Source organism: Rattus norvegicus, chromosome 2 (genome assembly GCF_036323735.1).
Source record: "Rattus norvegicus strain BN/NHsdMcwi chromosome 2, GRCr8, whole genome shotgun sequence".
Lineage (NCBI taxonomy): Eukaryota > Metazoa > Chordata > Mammalia > Rodentia > Muridae > Rattus > Rattus norvegicus.
Window position 1 is genome coordinate 177,838,061 of NC_086020.1, and position 19,088 is coordinate 177,857,148.

The 19,088-nt window shown below is 43.9% G+C and overlaps 2 protein-coding genes and 1 non-coding gene across 39 annotated transcripts in view; 2 read left to right on the forward strand and 1 right to left on the reverse strand.

Annotated features, from left to right (window-relative positions):
• Tpm3 (tropomyosin 3) overlaps positions 1-4,601 on the forward strand; it is a 30,128-nt gene extending 25,527 nt beyond the window's left edge. For 9 of the 14 annotated variants that reach the window (XM_006232569.5, XM_006232568.5, XM_006232573.5 and 6 more), the window contains one exon: positions 3,260-4,601. In XM_006232569.5, coding sequence (XP_006232631.1) covers positions 3,260-3,263 — 4 coding nt within the window. In that variant the 3' untranslated portion in view covers positions 3,264-4,601. 14 annotated transcript variants of the gene reach the window in all.
• A 985-nt stretch (positions 4,602-5,586) lies between these two features.
• Positions 5,587-19,088, forward strand: part of Nup210l (nucleoporin 210-like) — a 119,329-nt gene continuing 105,827 nt past the window's right edge. For 17 of the 24 annotated variants that reach the window (XR_010063631.1, XR_010063632.1, XR_005500328.2 and 14 more), the window contains exons 1-3: positions 5,587-7,794; positions 9,681-9,817; positions 17,487-17,618. Coding sequence is in view for 19 of the 24 variants with exons in the window: in XM_063282260.1 (XP_063138330.1) it covers positions 7,604-7,794; positions 9,681-9,817; positions 17,487-17,618 (460 nt within the window). In the remaining 5 variants the exon portion in view is untranslated. Of the gene's footprint in view, positions 7,795-7,830; positions 9,298-9,680; positions 9,818-17,486; positions 17,619-19,088 lie in introns of those variants that run through there. The other 7 variants (XM_063282258.1, XM_063282259.1, XM_063282262.1 and 4 more) reach the window with 3 other exon arrangements.
• Positions 11,000-11,080, reverse strand: Trnap-agg20 (transfer RNA proline (anticodon AGG) 20). The gene has a single exon. It is a non-coding gene; the product is annotated as a tRNA-Pro (tRNA).

The following is a 19,088-nucleotide window of genomic DNA, read 5'->3' on the forward strand; positions in this document are numbered from 1 at the left end:
ACTATTTGTCAAGAATGTCTCCTGAGTCAGGCAGGCCCAACATCTAGCCCCTAGGAGCTAATTTGACTACTCTTGTTCTGTCATGTGGGATAGGATAATTCTTTATTTTTTATTTTTAAAGTTTTATTTATTGATTTTATGTATATGAATGAGTACACTGTAGACTATCTTCAGACACACCAGGAGAGGGCACGGGATCTCATTGTAGATAGATGTTCGCCACCATGTGGTTGCTGGGACTTGAACTCAGGACCTCTAGAAGAGCAGTCAGTGCTCCTAACCACTGGACCATCTCTCCAGCCTCGACAGGGTACTTCTTGCACACACAGAAGATTCTTCTGCACATTAGCATATTACTGTCCTCTGGCCAGTACATATCTGTAGAACCTTCTGGTCATTGACAGCTTATCTGTGGCCATAGAGGCATACATCTACAGTTAAAGCATTTGAAGGTAGAGGCAGGAGGATTCCGTAAGTTTGAAGCCAGCCCAAAATACATAACCTTTGGGGAAAAAAAGAGACCTCCTGAAGCATGCCTTTACAAATTCCCATATCCTTCCCTGGGAGAGGGGTGAGACTGTACCACTTACTAAGAACCACTGCTTATCTAAGTGTGTTGTCTCTGTGATCAGTCCCAGCAAGAGAGCAAGACCTAGCTTCAAAATGAGACTATGTCTCATGTTGAAACAGACTCTAAAACATAGGTTTAACTTAAACTAGGAATTGAACCAAGTCCTGTAGAAGAGACCCTGCCTTAGAAATAAGCAAACAGAAAATCACCTGAGCTTCAGAGACTGATAGTAGGGTGAACCAAGAGTAATTTAGCTTCCCTATAGCTCTGGGTTTAGGATTATCTACAGCTAGGTGGAGTGGTATGCACCTATCTAATTCCAGTTGGTTTTGGGGACTATAGCTACAAGATCAAGTTTGAGATGAGCCAGTGAGCCAGTGCAACAGAACAAGATCCTGTCTCATTGGAATATGGGTAGTCTAAAGTCTTCATACTTCATTTTCTCCTTAAGATGTGCTCTAAGTAGAAAGCCTAGATAAAGGCAGTGGACCCAAGCACTGATTAAATGTACACGTAGTAATGCTTTAGGTTATAAGAAAAAGACCTGGTAGCATGGAATTTTTATATCTAACAAGTCTAGCTACTGATGAGTAACCATGGCCTATGAATACTAGAGTGTCTTAGATTTTCTTAAGATTGAAATACATAGTATATGTAGGACATCACATTTATGTTCAAAGCAAGGGAGAGATAAAATTTTCTTGCAAGTTCCAGCTTCCTCTACATCTCATTGGCCTAAATTGGAATGTGACCACCTTCGGCAGGGAGACAATATAATGTTCATTAAACCAACTGTATTTTATTATTTTATGGGGATGTTTTACTGTCTTTATGTTTGTATACCACATGCATGCCTAGTGCCTGCGGAGGCTGGAAGAAGTCATTTATTCCCTGGGAATGTAGTTAAAGGTGGTTATGAAGTGCTGTGTGGTGCTGGGAATTGAACCCAGGTCCTTTAGAAGAGCATCCAATGCTCTAAACCTCTGAACCACATCTCTAAACCCCATAGTCGTCATAATTAGCTTATATTCTTTAAGTGCTAGGTATATTGCTGACTCGAATAGGTTGAGTTTCTTATATAAAAGGGAAACCTGACCATGAGTTGGGGAGAACTTTAGGATGCCTTTGTTATACTACACTATGTATGAAGTGTGAAAGTGAAGGATCGAGTGTGTGACATAGTTATGCATAGTGTTCCCTTTGGGATTTCCCAGGCTTCGTGGCTGAAAGCCTCTTTCTAAGTCTGTATCTGCCATGTGATGGTCCCAGCCCAGGCATAGATGCTGTGAAGGAAGTGTGGGCTCACATTCAGAATGGTCCTACAGCTGAAATTCTTACTGTATTCCTTGTTGGTCTTTCCACCAAGTGCCTCACTCTTCCTGCCCTGGGTCCTGGTACTCTCCTGCCGAATGGTGCATGTTACATAGACCAGCTAGGTGAAAGACACGTTTGCCTCTGCCTTCTACTAACCTCCCCTTTTCTCTCTCTCCTCCTGTTTCTCCTTTCCTCTTCCCCTCTCTGTTGCTGCTGCAGAGCGTCTCTACAGCCAACTTGAGCGAAACCGCCTGCTTTCTAATGAGCTGAAGCTAACGCTGCATGGTCTTTGTGACTGACGGGCAGGGCTCCCTGATGCCCAGTAAACCCACACCACTGACCTGGACCCAGCCAAAAGCTGACTGCCTTTTAAAAAGTCACTGTTCGCCCTAAGCAAGTTGCTTTTTAATGAGGGCAGCTAGACTACTGTTGATTTCCTGGCAGCCCCCTTCAAGTTGCAATGGCTATTTCTATTCTAGAAGAGATTGTGGGTGATGAAGATGGGGCCTGGGAGGTTTAGTGCGGAACTTGGAAACCGTTAGCTGCAGCCCTCTCACCTGTATACTGACTGTAGGGTTTGCTCACCTGCATGGTTATTTTCTAACAATAAAAACACTGACTTGACAAGATGTTGTAGCTGCTTCATCTGCAGGCCCAGGGACGGGCTCTTCTGACTGGGTGGAAATGGGGATGGGAAAGACGGGTGTGTGCTGTGAAAATGGCCTGATTTGCGCGTTTTCTTCCCTGAAGCTCTGTGGTTTACTTGCTAAGCAGGTGAATGCTTGGTGTCCCTCCACTGGCTTTCTTCCTGATAGTTTTCCTTCTTGCTGCTTTTGTGTTTAGTTGTAAGTCACTGTCTGGGTCAGCTCTGTTAATAACTCTGCTAAAATCTCAATGGGGTTCTACTTAACAAGAATGCACCTGGGTAGTATTCCTGACTTAAACCTGAGGGCTCCTGTCCTCCCCACTTTGAAGAAGGTACCTACTGTAGGAGGATCTTGTGCTCTTTACCTGAGATTTTGATCTGTCCTTGTCTGCTGTGGTCTTACTCTACTGTAGCATTTCAAGTAGGTAATGACCTTCGGACAGAGCCAAAGAGTGGGTGGGTGCCTGGTGCTTTCTGCCGGATCCTCTGGAGACTGAAAGCTGAATACCTTTTGGTTGCTTGTGGGAGGGAGAGGAAATGATAGATAAGCCCAGTTCCCTCCCCCAGGTAGTAGAGAAAGTCCTTGGCTTTCAATAAGCAAGCCGGAGGTGCCACCGAACCCAGGGGTGTGGTAGCTGCCTCCTGTAACTTTTTTGCAACTGGAACAAGTCTCAGAATGGGGAGAACTTGGAACCTTGTATAACGCTCTTCTTTATTATTCCCACTAGATAAGCTGAAGTGCACCAAAGAGGAGCATCTCTGTACACAAAGGATGCTGGACCAGACCCTGCTGGACCTGAACGAGATGTAGACCTTCCCCATCCCTGCCCTGCCCTGCGGCCGCTCCTCCCTCTGACCTTGACTCCGCCTGAGGCCAGCCTCCCTGAAGCTGGCCTTGAAACTGAGGGCTGATCTTTTTAACTGAAGGCTGCTTTCCCTCCTGCCACCCCTCTTACCCCTCTTGTCTTTTTCACAAAACTGTGTCAGCCTCTTCCCAGAGTTCCAGCTGGAGGGCTGAACACCTTTGGGAACAATATTTAAGGGAATGTGAGCACAGCGCAAAGTGTCCTCAATGCAGTTGTGATATGCACATTGTGATTACTTTTTGTCTTAGCAACCATTTTTAACATTCCAAGCACTTGTGCAGCTTGGAGCAGCACATCTTAGCCTAATGGATACCGTCTCTCCATGGAGGAGAAACACAGGAATGGGCCTGCCTTACTGAGAGCCAGCAGAGCCCAGGCAGACTCCACTGTGGGAGACCTCAGTGCTCTGTACCAAGTCTTAGCCAAACAACAGGGATTCTAGGAAGTTAGCCAAAAACAAAAACCATTCCGGTCTGTGAAGGTTTTCAGCTTTGATATCTTTGAACAACTTTACACTTATTTTTAGTTTTGACTTTTTCCGTCCGATGTGACCAAATAGGAGAGTGAGACATCTGAGACGCCCCCGCCTCCCAGGGCCCTTGTGCATGTTAGGCCAGCGTGCTACCGTTCACCCCCAGCCCTGAGCCCGAACTTGTCTCAGCTCTACCCCTTTCCCAACTGCTCAGAAATGGATCATGCTGCCCCTTAGTGTTGTGGTGACCTCTTAGTGTTCACCTGCCCCCAAGGGAGACGGAAAAGGAAATTATGTTTGTGCCACTGATTTAGCCACATGAAAGTCATCTCATTGCTCTTTCCTGAAGCTGCTGTCTCTAAAGTGCCATCTCTTTGTGCTTTGTATCAGTCAGTGCTGGAGAAATCTTGAATAGCTTATGTTTAAAAAAAAAAAAGAACTTTTTAAATTTTATATTATTTTGAAATTGTTTTTGGGGGGTTAGGTTACCTTGGCCAACCCACTGGCTGTGAGAATTCTTTGCAGTCTATGGGCTAGTGGTGTGCTGATCTTTCAAGTGTCCCCACCCAATTGCCATGTTCAGGTGGTTTCTTCTCAGCCTGTTAGGTGGGCGCCCTGCAGATTCCTGGCTTGTTTGTACTCCTCCAACCGGAGAAAGAGAACCCTGTAGTGCAACTGTTTTGATACTGAATAGTGACAAGTGACATTTTGAATAAAGAACCAGTCCCTCCATGATTTGACCTACTTGACTTTATTAAATGAAATGCACTTTCTCCACAGGACTATACGGACCCCATTGACAGTCTTTGTGGTTGACAACAGACAGATTTAACATAGAGCACACAGAAAAATTACATGGGTTCAGAATCTGGCTGGGGTTTAGGAGGTAGTCCCCTTGGTAAGGTGATTACCCAAGCATTAGGTCTCCAGTGCCCATATAAAGACGAAGCAGTGCACACCCATCTGTAGTTGCACACAGCCGCAGTCCCCTGGCTAGACAAGAGCATCCCTGGGCCAGTTAGCCCATATAGTAAACCTCAGGTTCATTTCGGACCCTCACAAACGAGCATGGCATCATATGCCTTAAGTCCCAGCACTCAGGAGGCAGAGGTAAGCTGATCTCTTTAGTTTGAGGCGGCCTGGTTTATGTAGTGAGTTTCAGGACAGCCAAGGCTACAGGGAGAGACCTGTCTCCAAAAATAATGGTGTGCTGGAGAGGTGCCTGGGATCAGGAACGCCTGCTGGGAGACCCGAGGTGGTGCTATCAATGATTTCAATTCCAGGGAATCAGGACTTAAGCAAGCTCACACACAGACAAGCTGCCCTCAAATTCAAAAGAGCTCTACCTGCCTCTGCTGCTTCCCAAGTGCTGGGATTAAAGGTGTGTACCTCCACACCTGGTGCAAAAATGCATTTAAAAATTTTAAAGTTCGCATTTGAGGAAAGCATATAGGGTTGGCCACTGACTTCGACACAAACACTTTTACTTTCGTTTTGTGTTTTGAGATAGTTTCACTACATAGCTCTAGCTAGCCTAGTACTTCCGTAAACTAGGGTGTCCTCAAACTGAGATCCACTTTCTGCTTTCCAAGTTCTGGAATTAAAAAGACAAGCTACTAGGGGCTGGGGATTTAGCTCAGTGGTAGAGCGCTTACCTAGGAAGCACAAGGCCCTGGGTTCGGTCCCCAGCTCCGAAAAAAACCAAAAAAAAAAAAAAAAAAAAAAAGACAAGCTACTGTTCGTTCGCTTTAAAACATTTCCCTTTTTATAAACTGCTGACTTTTTTGAGACAGGGTTTCTCCATGTAGTCCTGGCCTACATAAACAAGGCTGGCCTCTAACTCAGAACAGCTTGCCTTCGTGTACTGAGGGCTGGGATTAAAAGCTGCATCACCACCCCCAACTCAAAATACTTCTTGAACAATAAAGCCTTAGCTCCTAAATTCCTGGGTGTGCCAGACATGAAGGCTGATTGCTGTAATTCCAGCACGGGTGGGGAGATCAGGGCAAAGATAGGATTGCTACAAGTTTGAGGCCATTCTGAGCTGCATAATAAATTCCAGTACAGCCTGGACTAGGAAGCGCAACAGCCTGGCACAGTGGTTAAAGGCACCTGCCGGCCAAACCTAACGACCTGAGTTGGACCCACCAGGGTCTACACAGTAAGAGGATTGACTCCTTACTGCTTAATGATTGATGTCAGCATGCTGTGGAATGCTCTTAACCACTGAAGGGTAGATGGATGTCTGGTTTAAATCGTTAAATTCCCTCTCTTGTAGACGGAGGGCAACGTGAAGACAAATCACATAATCTAACAAACTGAGGTACACATTGGTTACTACAACCATATGAACTCCATGGATTTATTAGCCTCCTGTCTTAACAGGATGTTGCTCACGCTTCTGAAGATTCTTTTGAGTACTCGCAGAAAACAAGGGTTTTTAGGTTTGTTTATGCTCTATGGGGAGGGAATTTCATGGGGGCCAGAGGCCAACATTGGGTGTCTTCCTCGGTCAAGTTTTCTCTCTTGAAGCATGGGGTCTCACTGAGTTTAATGTTCACAGATTCAGCTAGACTGGTTGACACTCAAGCCCCCTCTGGTCTTTGTCTCTCCAATGTGCTGGGACGAGAAGCATGCTGTGCCCTGTTTTTATGTGGGCGCAGGGAACTCAAGTCGTCATTCAATGAACACCGGTGAACTGAACAGAGGGGCTTTTTGTTTTTTTTTTTTTTGTTTGTTTGTTTTTTTTATTTTTTTCCTTTTTCTTTTTTTCGGAGCTGGGGACCGAACCCAGGGCCTTGCGCTTCCTAGGCAAGCAAGCGCTCTACCACTGAGCTAAATCCCCAACCCCGAGGCTTTTATTTTTTAAACTAGGCTTCTTGATCCTCCTGCCTCAGCCTCCAGATGACTGAGATTATGGGTGTGTGGTACCACATCCTACTGGAAAACAAGTGCTCCCGGGGAGTATTTGCTGAGTCAGGTTGTATGAGACAATGGCTTTTCAAGTTGCTTCTGAGTGTCTGGCGTTTCCTGCATTGTTGTCTTGAAGCAGGACATAGATCTGATTCCCAGTAAAGATAATATACTTATCTTGACAAAGGCCAGCTGTTTATGCCAGAGACTGGAATTTTTTTTCCATTTAGAACCCTTAGACTAATGCTGACTGGAAACAAGAGTTTTTATGAGGCAGAGTTTCTCTGTGTAATAGTCCTGGTTGTTTTAAAAACAACTCTGTACACCAGACTGACCTCGAACTCATAGAGATCGCCTATCTCTGCCTCCTAAGTGCTGGGATAAAAGGCGTGAGCCATCACACCTGGCTGGAAATTACTTCAATTTTTAAAATTAAATAACTTGTTTCTTGTATTTAATATTGGAGGTTGAACCCAGACCTTTTACATACAAGCCATGAGTTTCGCCCTAGTCTCTCTGCCCTATTTCTTTAAAAAAGTAAAAATAGAATCAAGCAATAGACAACAACGTGAGGAGTTGAGATGGGAAACTCTGTTTGGGTTTTTAGACCCTTCTGTCTTGATTCTTTGCTAGTAAAATCTACCCTCGAATATTTAGTAAAGTGGCTCTTTGGGTCTCTGCTCAAAATTTCTATAAATTGGTGCACTTAAAAAGTACCCACAATTCCTAGCAGGAAAGGCACGCTCTGACGTTGTGGCTGCGGATTGGTTGTTGGTGCTGCCACCCGTAGTTGAGCGGGAAGCTGAGAGCAGGCGGTCGCCATGATTGCCTTTGGGGCTCCTCGACCCAGAGGCTTCAGACTTCTTTTCTCCTTGACTCCACACCACTTCTTCCTGTTTTTAATTGGGACCCTGGCCAACAAACTTAATGTACCTCAAGTGTTACTACCCTTCAGCCGGGAGCCAGGCCGCGTACCCTTCTTGCTGGAGGCTCAGCGGGGCTGCTACATCTGGTGAGCTGCGCGCAGAGATCACATGATCTTGACCCCACAGTGAAGAAGAAAAGGATTACAGGAATCTGGTGTGGTTCCACAGTGTGGAGGGGCCTGCAGGTGGCATCCTTGGATGGGATATACCCTAAGTTATGAGGCTCTTTAAGAAAAAACAAAAAACAAACAAACAAACAACCAAAACTAGGTTGGGGAGTCCGCCTCTCGTTTGAGAACAGCTAGTCAGTGTAAGCAATTGTTGGCATAGGCAAGCCCGGAGTCAGAAAGACACTGCCGGCATTCATTTTCCCCAACTGAAAGGTTAATGATGGAAACTGAAATGGGTGGAGTGAGAGCCACGTTAGGAGACCCTGACAACAACCACAAAGCTAGAGTAATAAGACAGGATTCATTATGTATGAAGATGATGATCTGAGAGTCTCCTTCCTGGCTGTGGGAAGGTGGGTAGTCTGCTCTGGGATAACGACCATAAACTTGTGCGTATTAGAGAAGTCAGTGGCGGGTGATGTGGTTACCTGAACTGTAAGAGTATACCCAAAGGAAACTCTAGATATCAGAGTATTTATTCTAAGTGAAAGAGATTTCTCCTTCCTGTACCTTTGCAGATCGAAGGGTTGGAGTAGGACTTTGCTCATGCTACCAGCCCTCAACTTAGAAACTACATTGCTAGCCCCTTTCCTGCCTTCTAGGAGTCGAAGAACTTAAACTCTCATGAAGTTTGAGGAACTTAGGTTTGTGGGCAACCCAGTGTGATGTTCATCATTTAGTAATTATTCTAGTATTGAGAGCTTTCCATCCATCCAATATGGTAGTGATTATTTTGTATTTTTGTTTTGGTCCCAGAATGTAGGATACTTTCCATTTTAGATAGCAGCTCAATTTCTAGGCTTATAGGAAATTACATTTCAAGGTAAGAGGAAACTTTGTCTTGTTACAAACACAGCCACAATGCTATTTTCCCATGCTGTGAGTATTTTTTAATAGTTTCGATTTTTTCTTTTAAGATTTACTTATTTTATGTATGAGTACACTGTCTTCAGACACATCGGAAGAGGGCGTCAGACCCTATTACAGCTGGTTGTGAGCCACCATGTGGTTGCTGGGAATTGAACTCAGGTCCTCTGGAAAAGCAGGCAGTGCTCTTAACTGCTGAGCCATCTCTCCAGCCATATTTTGTTTTTTGTTTTTTTTTTTAAAGATTTATTCATTTATTATATATAAGTACACTGTTGCTGTCTTCAGACACACCAGAAGAGGGCATCAGATCTCTTTACAGATGGTTGTGAGCCACCATGTGGTTGCTGGGAATTGAACTCAGGACCTCTGGAAGAGCAGTCGAGTGCTCTTAACCACTGAGCCATCTCTCCAGCCCTTGTTTTTTGTTTTTTAATAGAGGATTTCTCTGCGTAACCCTGGCTGTCCTGGAATTTACACTGTAGATAGACCAGGCTGGAAATGGAATTCTCAGATGTGACTGTCTCTGCCTCCAAAGTTCTGGGATTCAAGGTGTGTGTCACTGCTGCCTGGCGTCATTCCTGTTTTAAACATCGTGGGAGGAATAACATTTTAGATCTTTGCACACATGCTCATTGGGAAAAGGGTCTCATCAATCTCCGGTTTTAATCCTTTTTTTGTTTTTTTCTTTTTTTTCTTTTTTCCGGAGCTAGGGACCGTACCCAGGGCCTTGCGTTTGCTAGGCAAGCGCTCTACCACTGAGCTAAATCCCCAACCCCTCCAGCTTTAATCCTTGTGTCTTCTAATGGTGGTTCTGTAGAGTGTCATTGGGCATACCTACTGGTATGTAACATAGGAGAACTGTAGACACTTCTTGCATGTGCTGGCTTGACCTGTGTATTTATTTCATGCTCTAAACCGTGTCGTTTTGGCAGGCATTCCACTCAGCATGATGCAGTTGCCATACAGCCTTTATACGAAAATGGCACCTCTTGCTCCCAAAGGGCAGTTCTTGTTGCTGAATCCACCCAACCGATACGACTCAGCAGTATTATTCTCGCTCGAGAAGTGGGTACGTTATGGGATTTGACTCATTGGCTTTGTGGCTGTAGTTCCTTGACACGGGGTCTCACTCTGTAGCCAGGGTTTTCCTGGAATTCACTATGTCTCTAGACCAGGCTGGCCCTCTGGAGTGTTAGGATTACAGGTGTGTACCACCATGACCAGACATTTATTTACAATTTTGAGGGTCTTTCTAGCGCTGGTATACACTATTTAATTCAGGCTGGCCTTGAACTCACAGAAATGCTCACACATTGCCCTCCTGTGTGCTGAGATAAAGATGTGCATGCCTGAACAGAAATAGGTATGTTAAAGGCAAAGATGATATCACTTTGACTCAGATAATGTCTTATCTAAATGGTTAACACAAATGGTTTTAGCTTCGAGTGTTAAGAACTTTATAAAAAAAAAGATTTCTGATATAAATTATAATTCTGTGGGCCAGCGAGATGGCTCATTGGGTAAAGGTGCTTGCTGTCAAACCTGACAATCAAGGTAGAAAGAACCAAATCCCTCCACATATGCACTGGGACATATGTACCTGTTCATACACACACACACACACACACACACACACACACACACACACACACACACACACACACACTGGATATACCTTCAAATCTTAATGCCATAATTTTGCCATCCTGTTTATTTTTTGTTTCGTTTTGAGTGTTTGATTATTTCTGAGACAGGGTCTTACTTAATGTAGACCAGGTTTCTCCCAAACTCATAGAAATTCACCTGTTCTGCCTTCCAGCTACTGAGACCAAAGACCTGTACCATCATGCTTAACCTAAAAAAACCTTTTTGTTGTTACATTTATTAGTGTGTGGAGAGGTAGTGTGTACTCACATGGGGGTTAGAAGACAATGTTTAGGAATTGGTTCTCATCCCCACCATGTGGGTCCCCAGAACTGAACTCAGATAGTCAGGTTTGGGCAACTGCTTTTATTTACTTCTTTCTCACAGACCCCAATTGTGCTCTTTGTGTACATGTGGATTTTGTATTTTTGGCTTTTTAATTTTTATTTTTGAGACAGGGTCACACTATGTAGCCATGGCTAGCCTAAACTCCCTGTGTAGATCAGGCTGGCCTCAAACTCACAAAGATTTTTCCTGCCTCTGCCTCCCAGGTGCTGGGATTGAAGGCATGAACTGTTAAATCTTTTTTTTTTTTTTCTTTTCTTTTTTTCGGGGCTGGGGATTGAACCCAGGACCTTGCGCTCCCTAGGCAAGCGCTCTACCACTGAGCCAAATCCCCAACCCCGAACTGTTAAATCTTGTTTGGTTTTTTGTTTGTTTGTTTTGTTTTGTTTTTTGGTTTTTTTTTTGTTCATTTTATTTTATTTTATTTATGCAATAGGACCTCTTAATCTAGGCTGACTTTGAACTCCTGGTAATCCTCCTGTATCAGCTTTTAAGTGCCAAGATTACATACTGCATTGTGTGTGTGTGTGTGTGTGTGTGTGTGTGTGTGTGTGTGTGTGTGTGTATGTGTGTGTTCTACACATGTCCACGTGGAAGCCAGAGCTTAGCTTCTGGTATCTTTTTTTGGTTGCCCTTTGCCTAATTTTTGGGGCAGGGTCTCATCTTGAATGTGGAACTCCATGTATAGGACAGGCTGCCTGGCCAATGAGCCCCGCCCCTAGGATCTGTTTATCTTCGGTCCCCTAGCCCTGGGGTTACAGAGCTGTGCCACACTATGCCTGGTTTTTATGTGTATCCTGGGGATTCCAACTCAGTCTTCATGCTTGTGAAACAAACAATTTGTTCACTGAGGCGTCTTCCTAGATGGTCTCATGTAGCACAGGCTGTCCTGGATGGAGCTCACTGTATAGTTGAAGCTGGCCTTGAACTCCTCATTGACTTGCTTTTACTTTCTAGGTGCTGAAGATTTGGGAGTGTAGCACCACAACTGGCTTATCAATAACTTTTGACATTTTAAAGTGTGTTGGGAAGCCAGGCTTAGTAGTCTTGGCCTGTACTCCAGCTACTTGGGAATTGGAGGCTGGAGGGTCATAGATTCAAGGGCAGTCCAAGCTATTCAGTCTTAAAATTACAAAGAGAGTTAGGGATATAGGTCAGTGGCAAAGAACTTGCCTAGCATGTATGAGGTCCAGTACTACAAGTAAATACATAGTGTTGGTCAGGTGTCCCTCAGTTTGGGTTGCTTTTCTCCTGGTTAGGTTAGGTTATAGTTTTTTAGGCATGTGGAAGTGAGTCTTTGATTTGCATTGTGTACCCAAGTGTGCAATTTCAGTGGCAGCGTTAACACTTGATCAAGATGGTGTCTGTGAAGTTCCTATTTCCCCTTTCCTTTAGACTAGTCATGAAAAGGGACCACTGAATCCAGCCTGGAGGCAAAGGAGAAAGAGCTAAACTTCACCACAGAGGGAGAATTGTCAAAGAGCTCGTGGCTCTTGAATTAAGTACCATAGAAGCTGGTAAATATTTGGGAAAGATACTTTGATACATCCCGTCACTCCTTAAAGTTTTGCCCACTAATGTTAACACATATCCATGAATTTTAAAGGAAGATTTTGTTTATTTTTATGTGTATGTTAGTTTCAATGAGAAGAGCATCCATAGGTTCATATATTTGAATACTTGGCCCTCAGTTGGTGGAAGTTTTTGGAACAGATTAGGAGGTGTGACCTTGTTGGAGGAGGTGTGTCACTGTGGAGGGGGCTTTGTCTAAGTTAGGGTTTCATTGCTGTGCAGAGACACCATGACCAAGGCAGCTCTTATACAGAACAACATTTAATTGGGGCTGGTTTACAGTTCAGAGGTTCAGTCCATTGTCTCCATGTCAGGGAGCCTGGCAGCGTCCAGGCAGACACAATGCAGGAGAAGGAGCCAAGAGTTCTAAATCTTGATTCGAAAGCAGTCAGAGACTGTCCTGTCTCCCAAGCAGCTAGGATGAGGGTCTCAAAGCCCAGCCCCACAATGACATACTTCCTCCAACAAGGTTATACCTACTCCCACAAGGTCACACCTCCTAATAGTGCCACTTCCTAGGCCAAACATAATCAAACCACCACAGGCTTTGAGTCTCAAAAGACTTGCCATTCCCAGCATGACTTTCTCTGTGCCTCCTACTTTTTTTTTCTTTTCTTTTCTTTTTTTTTTTTTTTTTTTTTTTGAGCTGGGGACCGAACCCAGGGCCTTGTGCTTGCTAGGCAAGCGCTCTACCACTGAGCTAAATCCCCAACCCTAGATCAGTGGTTTTTCAACCTGTAGGTTGTAATCCCTTTGGGGTTGAATGAACCTTTCCCAGGTATCTCCTAAGACCACTGCAAAAACACAGATATTTACATTATAGTTCAAAACAGTAGCAAAAATATAGTTATGAAGTAGCAACAAAAATAATTTTCTGGTTGAGGGTCACCACAATGTGAACTATATTAAAGGGTTGCAGTATTAGGAAGGTTGAGAACCACTGCTACAGATAGATGGGCCTGTTTGTTTAATTGGTTGGTCTGTTTTTGAAACAGGGTTCTCTCACTGTGTAACCCAGACCAACCTGGAACTTGTAGCAATCCTTTTACCTTTCTCTCCCAAATGCTGGGATTCCAGGTGTGTATTGCCACACTTGACTAACATGCATCTTACTGCTGTGATGTTCAAATGAGAGTATCTTCTCTTTTCCTCATTTCTTCTATATTTAGTAAGCAGTATTGTGAAAGAAAGATGTCTTACATCTTACAAATAATGTCTTCTCGTTGGATAAATTACTCAGTTATTTATATCAGTATGGACTCTGTAAAAGTAACTTATTTGCCTGATGTAATTGTCTCAGAGGCTCACTGCCTCGGTCTGCTAACCTGGCCTAGTCCTGGAAGCTTCTAGCCTCCATACAATCTATTCTAGGGCTAGAGTGTTTTCAGCCTCTGAGACTCACTGCTGAATAAGCTTTCTAGCTCTTTCTGAACTCTGGCTGGCTGGTTAACTCAGCTGTTCTGACTCAAACTCCTCTCCCAGCTGACTGATTCAAACTGCCGTCTCTCGCTTCTGACTGACTGCTCTGCTTGCCCTCAAACTCTAGCAGTCTGGTCTAACCTTCTGGCTCCTTTTCATTTTCTGTCTCGTTCTGTCTTCACCTGTGCCTAGTTTGTTCTCTGTCTCTCAAAACTCTCCTGATAAAACTGCCTCCTCTTAAGTAACCTCTCTTTCCTCTTTTTCCTGTGCAAGTTGGACATATCCTGTTCTGACTCATTCTGTCAAATCTTCCTCTGATTTGTCACTTTGTCTGCCTCCCAATTAGACATCATTTTCAAACATGGATGCTTCATTCTACAAACTAACTTTATTACCTTCATTGTTTGGGATTAGAGTGTGTACTAGAGGGATGCTCACCGGTTAAGAGCACTGACTGCTCTCCCAGATGTCCTGAGTTCAATTCCTAGCAACCACATCCCCAACCATGCTCGAAGCCATCTGTAATGGACCTCTGCTGGTGTGTCTGAAGATAGCAACAGGGTAGTTACATAAAACAAATAAATCTTAAAAAAAAAATAAAACAAGTTTGTACTAAGGGCATGTCTGTGTTCCAGCCAGAGTAGCCATGTTGCTGGATTAAAATTCCTATACAGGACTCCACTATTTGAGGACAGAGGTTATAATCCAACTCTTTGTGTTCTAGTTAGCTTTAACTGTCAGCTTGACACAGCCTAGAGTCCTGTGAAGAGGGAATCTCAATTGAAAAATTGCCTAAATTGGATCGTCTTGTCTATGGGGGATTGTCTGGGTTGTTAATCGATGTATGAGTGTCCAGCCCACTGTGGGCATTACCATTTCCTGGGCAGATGACCCTGGCCTGTACCTGAGCCTGCAGTGAGCCCACAGTCAATGTTCCTACATGACTCTCCCTGACTTCTGGTTCAAATTTCTATTGAGTTCTTGCTTGAACTGCTCTCAGTGATGACTGTAGTCATCAAAACAGTGACATTAGTAATTTTGATTGGCTACTATGTAAGTTTCATTATAATTGATGAGACCTTGAAGAATTTTGGACACCAGCTCTGTTGTGGCCTTGTTATTTCCTCCGAATAGGGTTCCCTGTTCTTAAATTGCTTTTGATCTTGGTGCTTGTCAGAACAATAGAAATGAAACTAGAATAGTTTGGTAATTCATATCTTTCATTTGTGATATCCTTCAGGTTGGCTCCTGTGTCCTTTGGATAGGCCCTTATTTTTGGCATTTTCTACAGTGCTCCTTTACTTTTTTTTTTTTTAAAGTAGCTTAGTCTGGCCTCTGATTCACTACATAGCTAAGCATAACTTTAAACTTCTGATCCTTTTGCCTCTGCCTCTGAAGTCCTGAGACTACCAACATGCACCACCCTCCTGTGTTTATGTCGTTCTCTGGTTCATGCCCAGGACTTCCTGTGTGGTAGTCAAAAACACTCCACCAACTAAGCTGTTGTCTCCAGTACAGTACTTCTTGCCTTTGAGTTCTAGAGTTATATTTAGAAAGCAAGATCTAGATACTAGTGTGCTTGTTGCTAAGGGAGTGTCCTAATTTCTCTTAGCAGACAGAGCTAAGAAAGAAACATGCACATGCCAGTCTGTGTCTACACACATCTACATTTATTTCTGTATGTGTCTAGCTGCATATATACATATACATATGAACTTATAGTCATAGCTTTAACTCTAATGTAATAGCTCATTCTATTCTAGACTTTTTTTTTTTGTAACTTTTACTCTCAGAAAGACAGATGTGGGTTGGTAAGATAGCTTGGTGAGTAAAGGCACTTGTCACTAAGCCTGATAACCAAAGTTTGATCTCTGGAACCTATGTAAAGGTGGAAGGAGTAAATTGAACCACAAAATTGTCAACTAACATCCACATGCCCAGCATGGCATGTATGGAGACACACACACACACATACACACATATATGGGGGTGGGGGGTTAGTCTGACTTTCATTATCTATAATGTATTCTCTTGTTTGTTCAAACCTAATACACATAAAAAGCAGTTTCAGGGACTGGAGAGGTGACTTGGAAGCTAAGGCACTGGCTGATCTGTCAGAGGACCACGATTCATGTCTTACACCCACGGGTGTTCCAAAACCTTCTGTAACTCCAGTTCCCTGAAGTCTTTGATGGCTTCTGGCCTCAAAGAACAGTGCATACACATGGCACTCAGGTAAAACACCCATGTACATAAAGTATTTTTAAAAGTTTCAGGAGCCAGATATTGGTGGTGTATGCCTCTTGGGAGTCAGAGACAGGCAGATCTCTGAGTTTGAGGTCAGTCTGGTCTACAGAATGAATTCCAGTCAGGATTACACAGAGAAACCCTGTCTCAAAAACAAAACAAAACAAAAACCAACAGCAACAATAACCCCCCCCCCCCAAAAAAAAAAAAAAACCAAAAAAGTGCTTTTAGGGTTATTAATTCAAAACATTTTTTTTTTTTTGCACTGGGGTCTTAGTACATTACCAGGTCCACCTATTTCTATTTCCCTGGTGCTAGGGTTAAATTCAGTTCTCAATATCTCTTGTGAAAAGAAAGCTCCTGTTTCCGGATAAAAGTACGTTACTAGGCGTGGCCTCACAGGCCCGTGATCCCAGGACTCACGATGCAGGAGCAAGAGGATGTGATCCTGGACTCCACAGCAAGACTATGTCTCCAAATGTAAGCAGCACACAGAGTGTCTGCTCGAGTTTCCAGCCTGCCAGAGCCACACAGTGAGACCCTCATTCAAGAAAGGAAAACAACTAAAGACAAAACCCCAAATCAGAGTCTAAGGCAAAAAACTCAACCCAGATGGCCCTGTCAGATGGCTTAGTGGGTAAAGGTGCCTCTTGCCAAGCCTCACAGCCTGAGTCCAGTCTCTGGCATCCACATGAGGAAAGAACCCATTCTTTCCAGTTGTCCTCTGACATCCACACATGGCTTAGAAGCCCATTAATACAATTTTCATTGAGTTGCCATTTTTTTCTAAATAAATAATTTGCAAAAAATACCTATTACCCTCATTTTATAAAAGATAACAACTACATTTAAAAACAATATGGAGTAAAGTAAATCCTTTGAAAATGACACACAGCTCTGGGTTTGTGTGTGTGTGTGTGTGTGTGTGTGTGTGTGTGTGTGTGTGTGTGTGTGTGTGACAGAGAGAGAGAGAGAGAGCACAGCACAGGCTGAATGAGCGGCAGTCCTCCTTCCTGTCTTGGCCTCTATGATGCTAGGATTACGGGTGTTTGCTGCTGCCGCCAGCTTAGTCTTGCAGGCGTTTTGATTGGTTAGGAACTTGCCCTACAGGAACCGTTATCATATAATTCCACTAGGGAATCAGAGATGCACAACACAGATAACCATCTCTCCAGCCCCAGAACCAACTCTTAAAACTCTTCTCTGACCTTGACAAGAGCACTAGCTGTTCTTTCAGAGGACTCTTTCCAAGCACCTACATGGCAGGTCACAATCACCCATAACCCTAGATCCACAGGATCCAATGGCCTCTTCTGGCCTTCTTGGGCACTGCATGAACATAGAGCCATCTCAGGAAGCAGAGGTTCCTTTTTTCTTTTTTTCTGAGACAGAGTCTCTCTGCATAGCTCTGGCTGCAGACGTTTTAATAACCTCTAAACTCTTGACTATTTGTGACATGTAATCGATTAGTGCCTGCTTACTTAAATAGGCAGCTTTTTGCTCCTTTGCAGTGACAGACCATGAGCTACGCTGTGATGTTAAGGTCGATGTGATAGACAACATTGAGATTGTTTCTCGAACCCGGGAGCTGTACGTGGACGATGCACCACTGGAACTTATGGTGAGGGCCCTGGATTCTAAAGGTAAGGGATTGGAGGCGATTTGAGTAAAGAGTGCCTGAAATAGGGTACCACTCCTTCTCGCTGTGTTCAGAAACAGGAACTGTGTGGTGGTAACAGACCGTGAATGTGACTTGCGTTCTTCTCATTTGGGGCGCATGTACAGAGAGGGTTGGCAGTGCAGAGTATGGTTCAATGTTAGGCTCCAAGAACCTAGGAAGAAAGACCCCAGACTCCAGTGTATATAGAAGCAAAGAACATTGATTCTGGAGAAATTACTAGCACGCAGGGGTCAATCAAAATGGTGATGACTCCAGGGGCTTGCAGGCCCCTTTTTATTATTTAGTGGAAATTCCCAGAAGGATTAGGTAACCTCTAATATGATAGGTAGGGAGCGAAACAGGGACATTAGTAATTTTGACTGACCACTATGTAAGTTTCATTATAATTGCTGAGACCTTGAAGAATTTTGGACACCAGCTCTGTTGTGGCCTTGTTATTTCCTCCAATTAGGTTTTCCAGGAGCTGACTCAGCTCCAGACAGATCCTCCCTAAGTCAGGGCCATCACTGACTAAAGGCCCATCATCAGTGGCTCCCCCTGAGGAGCCCAGTATGCTTCCCAGGGAATGGGAAAAACTTTATTCTCAAGGTTTCTGGACCTCTCAGTATTAGGTACCTTCTTGCAAAAAACTACTGCTCTTATTTCTTGTTATTTCTGGACTTTGAAAGAAATTAGTTCGTGTGGTTGGGGTCTACAAATCCCCCCAGGGCATGTAGAAGTCACAGTACAACTTGTGGAAGCCAGTTTTCTCCCTCTGCCACATGGGTAAACTCAATCTCAGGCCCTCAGACTCCAGCCATCTTAGCAGCACTGACTGTTTGTTTGTTTGTTTGTTTGTTTGTTTGTTTGTTTGAGGCAGGGTCTCACTATGTAGCCGTAGCTATCCTGGAACTCACTCTACAAGCCAGACTAGTCTCAGATTCACAGAGATCAGCCCTCCTCTGCTTCCTGAGTGCCAAGTATGAGGACCGAAGGAATGTGCCACCACCTCATGGCTGAGCTTTTTCCAAGGATTGAAATTCTGCCACCAAGCTTTTATCCTTGGCCCCTAGATCAACAATTAAGGATATTTTTTTTAAATTTAATTTAATTAAGGACATGCTTTTGCTATGGTTTTTGGGGTTGTTGTTGTTGTTGTTGTTGTTGTTTTCTTTTTTTCGGAGCTGGGGACCGAACCCAGGGCCTCGCTCTTGCTAGGCAAGCGCTCTACCACTAAGCTAAATCCCCAACCCCTGGTTTTTGTTTTAAATTGTTTATATTCATTGATTTTATTTTATATGATGGGTGTGTGCATCTATGCCTGTGCACCACATGCATGCTATGTGCTTGAGGACGTCAGAACAGGGTGGATCCCTGCAGTCACAGATAATTGTGAACTATCATGTGGATGCTGAAGAACACCAAGCTGTCTCTCCAGCTCTGCTTTTGCTTT